Source organism: Octodon degus, unplaced genomic scaffold (genome assembly GCF_000260255.1).
Source record: "Octodon degus isolate 3935 unplaced genomic scaffold, OctDeg1.0 scaffold00032, whole genome shotgun sequence".
NCBI lineage: Eukaryota > Metazoa > Chordata > Mammalia > Rodentia > Octodontidae > Octodon > Octodon degus.
Genome location: NW_004524608.1, coordinates 14,963,203 through 14,973,647, shown reverse-complemented (window position 1 = coordinate 14,973,647; position 10,445 = coordinate 14,963,203). Strand labels below are relative to the sequence as shown.

General features: G+C 40.5%; 1 protein-coding gene across 1 annotated transcript in view; it reads right to left on the bottom strand.

Moving 5' to 3' along the window:
• The window catches only part of Ccdc148 (coiled-coil domain containing 148), a 356,635-nt gene that overhangs the window by 187,439 nt on the left and 158,751 nt on the right, over positions 1-10,445 (bottom strand). Inside the window, exons 6-9 of the mRNA XM_004629903.3 lie at positions 8,843-8,925; positions 8,510-8,658; positions 7,351-7,446; positions 7,089-7,270 (exon numbers count right to left, since the gene is read on the bottom strand). Of these exons, the coding sequence (XP_004629960.2) occupies positions 7,089-7,270; positions 7,351-7,446; positions 8,510-8,658; positions 8,843-8,925 (510 nt within the window). The remainder of the gene's footprint in view (positions 1-7,088; positions 7,271-7,350; positions 7,447-8,509; positions 8,659-8,842; positions 8,926-10,445) is intronic.

The window sequence follows — 10,445 nt, the reverse complement described above, 5'->3', positions numbered from 1 at the left end:
GACTAGCTTGGACTCGTAGTGATCCACCTGTTTATAGCCTCCCAAGAGCTGGAATTACAGGCGCGCGCCACCATGCCCAGTCTCATTCGCCGTCTCAGCGTGCCGCGGGGGCGGGGCCGGCACGGCAGGGCCGAGGATCGAACCCCGGTCCCGGTGTAAAGTATTCTTTAAATAATGAAAAAAATTATATGTCAACCATATATAAAAATGACCTTTCGCTTATATTGTTTTAAACTCTGGACAAATAAATTTCTCTTATGTATTATGATTCTGATGAGTAAAACTTCAAAGTATGCTTTAACTTCCATTGCTTTTATGGATAGAGAGGGTCATAAGTTTCATAGCCATTTGCATGTACAGCTACCACCAAGAGTTCCCGGATTTTCACTGTGACACTGACAACTAGCATCCCACGCTCAAGTATCCCCACATGTTAGTGCGGCACAGGAGTCACCTGTCCTCATTCTTCTGCTTGGGACCCACATCCTAACCCTAGAACTCACTCAACAATTCCCCTCTTTCTTTCATCACCAAAATTTATCTTCTACTGGGTTATTTTCATAAGCATCACATACAATACTGTGTTTCTCCCATTTTAAACAATAATATAAGTTTGGTCCTACTTTCTCATTCTCTTCTGCAGAAAGACTTCTCAAAAGAGTAGTCTATGTACATTGTCTTCAGTTCCTTTCTTCTCACTTCATCAAATTCACCCCAATCAGGCATTTGATTTTATTTCTTCAATAAATATGGCCATTGACAAGGTTTATTTAGTTTGTTTGTTTAGCCAGTGTCTGCTAATAGTGCAGTCTGCCCTTGGACTCACTATGTTGCCCAGGCTGATCTCAAATGCATGGAAACTCTAACTCAGTCTCCATGATTACGTTTAGACCACAGTGAAAATTATCAACCCTTTTTATTTAATTTAAACCCAACATCTATGCAGTGGGCACCCCACCCTCTGCTCATACTACTGAACACACCCGTTTCACCGGCCCTCAGGGCACCACTCTTGGCTGTCTCCTGATCTCGTGGACCTTGTGTCAACACCCTTAGTCATTGCCCTCTTCTATCTGACACTGTAATATTGGCAGGTAAATGCTGGCAGTCAGTCTTTGACTCCTCTTCTCTTGATCCACTTGTGATGATCACATCTAGTCTCCTACCGCTGACTCGCAAACATGTAATTCCAGCCCAGATCTGAACTTCAAACCCACAGAGCCCACTACCTCCGCAAAATCTCTACCTAATAGCAATGCAAACTCAACATGTCCAAATCTGAAATCTGCCAGAGCCTGCTTCACCAAAGTCCCGCCCATCTCAGTGGAAGACAACTCCAACCTCCTAGTCCCTCAGTCAAAGTCAGCAAACATTTCAAGCTGCTCTTGCTGTTCTGTTACTCTCATGTGCCTCATAAAATATTAGCAGACACTGCTGACTCTACCTTCAAGATACATTCGTGGTTGACTATATCTTAATCTCTTCTCCCTGGTTCAGGCTGCCATTTTCTCATCTGCATTACTAGCAACCTCCTAAAGGGCAAGTCTTTTCCTTTGCTTTGCCCCTGTGCACCCTGCTCTACCCTAAACACAGCAATTGCAAAACTGATCCTTCTACAGCATAAGTTCTTGTCACTGCATTCCAACTGAGGATGCTGCGAGGCTCTAAGGATCCTCTGCAACGTGATGAGGTAGGGAGCGCTTGCCTAGCACAGAGGAAGACCAGGGATCAATCACCAGCATCTCCACATGTAGAGAGCCCATGCCGCGAATCGCGGCTTCAGAACCAAAACTCCTAGGGACCATTGGGTGAGGCCTGCTGTAGCCCTTGAAGCCTGCGCTAGATTACCCCTCCCACCGAGTGTGCCAAGATGGCGCTCATTTCCTGCTTCCGCAGTCGCTATACACCCGCCTATAATGATGTAAGATACCTTCCCTGAGATTGTAACCAATGGCGCTGTAACATGTATCAACCCTCGATTGGACAGTGTGAGGATATAAAAGAAACGCTCCGCGACGCGGAGGGTCAGAGACAGGAAGAGGGACGGAGAGAGGAACTGTGCTCTCTCGGAGCGCATCACTCAGGAGAACGATTAAAGCCTTTCCGCCGCACAAATCGTGTTGAGTGCTTTCCTGCTGGACGGGAGGGCGCCCGACATCCACACTTAGTGAATCAATGAACATCCCACTCTTTACCCTTATGTTCTTGCCCTCACCTTCTGGTATTTCCTGAACTGTCACTCAGTTCCTGTCACATTGACCCCTTGGCAGGCACACTTTCACTTAAGTGAACACTGGGTGAAGGGATGTTATCTAAACATCTGCATGACCAGCACTCTCAATCCATTTTAGTTACCTCAGTTTCACTTCCTCTTACCAGGCCTGTCTCCAAACTTTTATTTTGAAATTACAATCTGGTCCCCTCAGGAGTTCCAGCACTTCTGTCTCTTTTAACCTAATCTCTATTTCTTCATAGCACTTATCACCTTACAATGTTCTACTGTGCATAATTTTCTTTTAAATATATTTTGTACAGGGTCTCAGCTGGGACTTGTGGTGATCCTCCTGTTTTCAGGCTCCTCAGTGCTGGGATTACAGGCATGCACTACCATACTGGACTCGGTCACCGGCTCAGTGTGCCTGGAGGAATCAAACCCTGGTGCACTTGTCTAAGTAGGCACTTAGCACAGAAATTGCTGTTTTATTTTATTCTAGTGGATGCTTAACATTTGCTCAAAATATGAACCAATTCCTTCCACTTCTCCTTCACTTCTTTTCCTTTTTGGCTGCCTCATTATTCAATTAATTTGTGATGTCTTTATATCTTAGGAATTTTGATATTTCATGCCTGGCATGTTGCCAATGTTTTGCTCTTGTTTAATTTTACCCTTGCAATTTTTTTTCCTATGAAAAATAATTTGTTTTGGAAGAGTAAATACATTTATGTGGTTCAAAATTCAGAGAACAATGAATGGAAAATATAACAACAATCCTCCCTCACACCTTAGCCCTCAGGTATCTAATCTCTCCCCAGAGACAATGAATGTCATCAATTTTATATATATATATATTATTTCAGACATAGATATGCACATATGTGCACGTGAGCACGTGCCTATGTTTACTTTTCTCCGTTTTACACAATATGTGCTATATATCACTTTCTTGCTTAATTCTGCCTCATACAAACTCTCAAATATTGTTTCAGGTCAATAAGTAAAGTTTACACACTTTGTAATCTGCAGACTAGCATGCTATATAGATGTACAATAATCCATAAAATTAGTTCTTATTAAAGTTTTGTTCAGTCTTTTGTTATTGTAATGAATAGTACTAAAAATCAGTGTATACGTATTTGTATAATATACAATGGTACATCAGGTCACAAACTTAATTCTTTGAAGTGGCATCTTCCTTTTTTGTTCTAGTAATTGGGCCTTGTGAGGACTCAGATTGTGTGCACCTGAGTCAGTGAGTATGTGTATGCTTCTCAAGTATTAGTCCACATTATTGCCTTATGCCACAGTGATTTGGAGGTTTAGTTATTTGCAGCAAAAAAATCCCTAATTTGATACAATGACTACCTAGAACCCTTAATTTACCTAGGATCACAACAGTCAACCTCTAGTTATCCTCCATTTGCAAACTTTATTTGCTATTAAATAAATGATTGCTATAGGGCTGTTTGGTAGAGCATTTCCAGTCACAAATATTCCATACCCTTTTTCCCAACAGTTTTCACATCTCAAGAATAAGTTCCCAGCAGACTACATGTGAGATGAATATTATAGTTGAACATGTAATTCATTCTGCCAGTGAGAATAATATATTTGTAGTCTTTGCAGCCACAGACTACCAATGAATGCCAGCCATCTCAACCTTTAGTCGAAATATTCATTTTATTCTTTTTTACCTCAAGGAAACTTCCTAAAAATTCATTTAGTTCTTACCAGCGCTTCATTATTCGCTGCCAGTACATTCATATTTCCTAAAGTTTGTGATTTTTATTTAGTTGGAGTACATATGTGTATATTTCTCCCCCCAAATATGCCAAGTGTTCTTGGAGGCAAGGCTGTTCTTTACTTTTTTATTAGCATATGTCTATAGTACCATTACGTCTATCATGGGGAGCTAAACGTACGGACTACTCTGCCTGCTAGCCTCCTACTGTGGGGTTTCTCAGAGCCCACTATACAGTAAGGACTTTTCAATAAATGTTCACCAAGTAAGTCACACCATTAATTATGGAAAATATATTCTTGATAATTTGGAGGGAAGAAGACTCTTAGGGCAGGAATGCAGCTTAGCCTGACAAGCTTGTAGTCCTGAGTTCAGTTCTTGATACCAAAAAAAGATTATTAAACTGGAATTTCTGAACCCTGTATTTCTCCTAAGTAGATTTCTGTTGCCTAATAACATGCCTCGCCACTCTTTCCCTATATTGTTTTCACCCTCAGTTCAGCTCACTTAAAATGTGCTACATAGAGGGCAACCCACTCAGGTCCAGGGCAACCCACTCAGGTTGTCCTTCTGTCCTTCTCTTGGACAGGAGTTTCCTTTCCCCCAATAAATATATTCTGCTCTTAAAAAAATGTTATGTATAGAAAGTGTTAGATGTTAAGGCACAGGCATAGCTAATCACTTATTTTGCCCTCCAGGGGTTTATAGTCTTATTACTTCATTGTATTTCTTAGAATGTTCTTCCTGCCCATGCTCTGCCTGTGCTAATTCTATCCCTGTAAAAGTCCATAGTAAACTCTCCTTTCTCTATCAAGGCTTTCTAGTTTATTCTTAATATGTCTTCCCACTGCAGAAACATTAGCACATCATGGATGTTCATCTAATTCTCTTAGTAAAGGAGGCCGGAGAGATGGCTCAGTGGAATAAGCGCTTCCTTGGCAAGCACAAGGGCCTGAGTTCAATTCCCGGTTCCACCAATAAATAAATAAATAAATAAATAAATAAATAAATAAAATTCTCTTAGTAATTTCAATGTAGCTGTGAATCCCAACTTCTCTGGAGTGGCACAAAGTTGTATTAAGAATGAAACTGTTCAATCCTCGGTTCCGCAAAAAAAAAAAAAAAAAAAAAAAAAAAAGAATGAAACTGTGCTCAAAGGGTGAAAAAGGGGGTTGTAAGGAAGAGATCTTATTGGGAGGAAGCCACCTCAAGCTGCTAGGGCAAACTCAGCCATATTTAAGAGATGCTAACCTCAAGGTGCCAAATTCAGTCACTTTTGCAGAAGGACAAAGCATCACTGGGGCAAGAAGACTTTGGTCCAGTCAACTTGTGCGGAAAGCACAAAGTCAGAGTTTACCCTTTTCACAGCCACAGCTATTCAGTCTGATAACAATGTCTTCCCTACCAAATAAAAACCCATTCCCGAGGAGTTCTAAAATCTCTTTAACAAGATTGGAGTGGAACCAGTGAAAAAAATGCTCATTTGAAAATTTGACATTTAAATACATGGTTGAGCTAATACTTCCACTGTGACTGAGTTCCAGTTAAAGGGTAGTCAATCACCAAATGTACACATAAGCTATTTACTTATTCCTTAGCTTCATCACAAGGTAAGAAAGAAGAAAGTAAGGGCAAGGAAGAGCTGGAAGTATAGCTCAGCGGACTAAGCACTTGGTTAGGTAAGCAAAGGAGCCAGGGTTCGGTCCCTGGCTTAGCATGCTGTGCCAGCAGTGTTATGAGAAAATTAAGGCCAGGAGGGGCCCTGACTTCTCCTCTGATTGGCTCTGTTGTCTGCATGGTGCTAACATAATGAATAAATGTCACGGAAGAGTTTAGATCTAGAAGCTACCAATACATTTATCTTCTTGGTGCGGTAGGATTTAAGGTTTTCCTTATGTCTTTCTTCTTCTTAGTAGTTTCACAGAAGGGTTGCATTCACATCAATTAATAAGACACATAATATTTTGTTATACTTATTATCTTTCATTTCAAAATAAAGAACTTTTTATTTTTAATTTTCTATAATTGTATCTTTAGTAAATTTCCCTTCTTTTTAAATTAAGTACTTTAGAGAAAATTTTGAGGCTAGTAGCATGGAAGAAGAACCAGTTTTCCTAACATATATCCTCTAGAAATGTCACATAAGACACTAAGTTAGGCCATGGATCTGACTCAGAGTGGCATCCTTGAATTTATCTTTTCTGCGAATTATAAACAGAAGACACTAGAGAAGATGACCATGGCCAAGACTAAATTTTAAGTCACTGACCATTTGCCATTTAGAAGAGGACTGTCATTCTCAGGGTACAACCAAAAGCCAATTTTCTCAAGAAAAAATTATCCTACAAAAGAAAGCTTTCAATAATTTAGAAATATATTGTGTTTACCACAGGATAAAATCACTGTTGATTATAAGAAATATAATTCTGTGAGTACATTTTCCATTATAATTACTTGTCAGTGCTGACTTGTACATTTCCACTTTAAAGAGCTTATATTTTAATTAAAAATGTATAGTTATTGAAAATTTGGGGCCAAGGAGATGGCTCAGTGGAATAAGTGCTTCCCTGGCCTGAGTTCAATCCCTGGTTCTGCAAAAAAAAAAAAAAAAGAAAAAGAAAATTTATATTTGGTTAAGGTTTATGTTTTGGTTTTCATGCCAGTGACCACATGCAGGGTTTCCAGCTTGCTAGGCAAGAGTTCCACTACTGAGCTAAATACCCAGCTCTTAAAAATTTCTATTTGAAAACCATTCTTACCTGTGAAGTACAGAAGGCCGGTAAGAGGGATATTTTTATCATGTTTCAACCTTACAAAAAAAATCTTAAAAAACTATTACCCATGGGAAGCTGAGGAAGGAGGATTGCTGGGAGTTCAAGGCTAGCCTGGGCTACATAGTGAGGTCCACCCTAAACTATATAATGAAACTTTGCCTCAAAAAAGAAAAAGCCATTATAAGAGGAAATTATTTTGGAAAAAATATTCCTCTCCATTCAACAAATAGTCTAAACATTTATTCATTGTTTTCTAATCACATAGTTAATGATGAAATAGTAAATCAGAAGTGTAGTAACCTTAAATTAAAATTGTGTCAAAAATCTGTAGATTCAAGTAATTTTATCTTATTACCTGTGTATGTCTTCTAACTGCCAATCAAAATCATTAAGTTTGTTCTGATATTTCTCTGTAAAGTTGAAGAACTCATTAAGGATGGAAGATTTCAGTTCAGGGTATGGGCATTCCAAAGTTTCTAATTCTGTGGGTAGTTCACTAAGCAGGTTGGCTTTTTCTTCTAAAGAATAATTGATTATCTGAAAAGAAAATTATTCAATTATTTTATTTAACATAAATGAAAAATTGGCAAATAAATTCCTAGCTGCATCCCACTTACTTTTACAGTATAGTCTGAAAGATCATTTTCTATGTTCTGCTGCTCCCAGCTGAGGCTTCTAAAGATAGCTTCCAATTGCTTTTTCACAAAGTCAACCTAGAGGGCACGTGAAACAAGCAGCGTGCAAGTTAGTGTGATTCGTCCAGTATGTATCCTTAAAGACCAGAACCATTCTCAAAAGTCAGGAAGTGATGAAAAATGAAGTAGGGGAAAATTCTTTTTGAGAACATGAGAAAGCAAGTTACAGATGCGCTGGCCAGGCAGGGCTGATCATGCCCCTGAGCCTCAGGGGGCTTTCCAGACCTATAACCAAGAGGGGGGCCCACTGCGCCATCATAGCCGTCCTGCACCCACTTTTGGATTCCTTCATGACAAGGCAGAGAACTTCGCAGACTCTCGACTTCAATCACCCCTGCCTTCCTTCCTACCCATTCTTGTTTCTAGTCCCCAGCAAGGCACAGATTTAAATTTATTATGTCTGAAAGCAATATAGTATTACAAAGTAGCTGAGAAGTAGAGAACAAAAATCACCTAAATTCACTTAAACTCACAGAGCTCATGCTGTATTGGGAAGGGGGAGTCAACAATGAATGAAGAAAAAGCACAGGAGAAAGCAGCAAGAGGAGGAGCTGACATAAAAACAGGCTGTGAGCAGGAGCGACTGTGGCATCTAGGAGAGGCCTCGCACAAGAAAGGAACTAGGTGACACAAAATGTCATCAATCGGACAGAAGAAAGGGCCACCCTACAGGTCACGGGACTGGCATGTTGGCGGCACAGAAAGATGGCCAGGCACCTCCAGGAGAGGTACCCAGCTCTCCTACAAAGGGACAAGGCCAGGTGAGAAGTAAATTGAAGCAGCAAGGAAGCAGTCACATGGGCAGGTGGACATAGGGCCAACAGGAGGCCAGGGATTTCAGCAGCAGGATGGCTTGTTCTCCAGCACTGGAGCAGCATCCCAGCGTGTACTGGGAGGAGGAAAGCGGGGAGACCAGTTCTGAGAAGTGAGGGTACTTGGGCAGAGTCAGACATACGTGTAAGTACTGAGCGGTCATCTCTTTAAGCACACGAGGCACCTAGGTTTGTTTCTTATCTCAAAATCTTTTCAGTGGGATGAAAATGCAGTATTATGTTAACAAAAATAAATGTAATGCACAGACCTCTTCCAGCACTGCGCCTGAATTAAGCTCCGTCTGCAGGTGTGAACGCTGTAAGGTCTGTTGCCTGAACTTCAGATCCGTTCTCAGCTGATGAATAGGATCTATCACATCCTTAAGATATATACACCATTGTTCTGATAATACTCGTTCTATGGTGAAACAAAATTAAATCAGGGCAACATATTATTATTCTATGTTTCTTTGGGGAATGCAAATGTTTTTATTGCTTTAGGAAAATGGCCATTAATATTATAAGAGCGTGGAGAGGAAGGCACATTTTTATTCTTGAAAACAAAAAATTCCCCTTTAAATATACAATTAAAAAAATCTCACCAAAATCTGTAAGGTCACAAAGACAATCATTTCCAATGTGCTCCTCACTGAGAAAAGATTTTATTTCAGATTCCAATTTACATCTGAAATAGACATGATCTCAGTCAACTTTTTTATGATCACAATCATACACACAGGCTTAAAAATAAGTAGCGGCAGGAATGTTCACGGTGACATGGTTTTGCTCGAGTGCTCGTTTATTCAGACTTGGTTATGCAGAATCGCAACCCGGCAGACCTGACAGCGTGAGCAACGGCAGAGCAGGGCGCCGCATTGTGTGCGAGCGCCCAGGGCTCCCGGAGCCCCGGAAGTGTGGAGCCGTCCTCCCCTGCTCAGGTCTGGGCTGCAGAAAGAGTCACACAGCAGCAAGATGAAAGAGGACTGGAGGGTGGGGGAGCGACATAAATGGAAGGGGGAGAAGACATTACACGAGCGTGGACTCATGAGGAGACCACTTGGAAAGCTCTTTGGCAGAGATGGGAAGGGGGCCTGAGCTAGGGGGAGATAACAGGAAAAGGAGGGAAGAGGAAGTGAATATGATTAAAATACAATGTATATATAGCAATTCTCCAAGATGAACGTCATGTATACACTACCATGTTGATATATATAACTTAATATAATAGAATAATAATTAGATTATAGGACTCACTGTAGCTCTCATATTTTTAGCACTCGGGAAGCCCCAATCAAGTATACAGACTTAAAAAGAAAGAAGCTTGGGTATGTTGTGTTCAGATGAGACTGATTCTCAGCAAAGAAATTTGGCACTATTCAAGAGTCTTCAGGAGTCTTCCTTGGGACTCCGAAAGCCACTCATCAGGCTGATTATCTCCAAATAGTTGTGTGCATAGATTAACATACTGCGTGCAGTTGGGTGTGGGAAGGGTCCCTATAGCCCCAGCACTGTGACGGCTCACACAAGAGAACTGCAAGTTGGAGACCATTCTGGGCAACTTAGCAGCTCAGCAAGACCATTTTTCCAAATTAAAAAAAAAAGGGACTGGAGATCTAGCTCAGTGAGAAGGCCCTGGGGCACCTAAAGAAGTCCAGCACTGCCGAAGGACACATACATATGTACATGATAATACAATTTGCGGTACCAAAATGACCAGAATGCAAGAAGGGAGTAACTGCATTTGGGAAAGTTTATCTGAGTCCTCAGAGGGTGTCGTTCGAGCATACCTATGAAATTTTAAATAAAATTTTAAAATGTAAACATTAAACATTTTAAATTTGGTAATTTTGTTGAGTTTACAGAGAATTAAAGTTTGTTCCCCATCCTTCGCTAGCAAGAATGGACCAATGAGACCTAATCTGATATAAATGGTACTCTGCAGAAAACAGTCAAAGCTGCCCAACTCCAAGGTCATGGAGCAAAAGAGACAAGTGCAATACCTTAATCCCAGGTTCACGCACACCAGTTTATTCACATCCAACAACTAACTTTATTTTTTTCCATAATTTTATTGAGAGACATATAGCAATGAGATAGTTTCAAATCAAAGTGGTATGACAGTTTCACATTGCATACTCTCTTCCTAGTGGTTATTTGCTGTACAAGATGCAGACATGATATCCTGTTTACAAACACTATTACCAC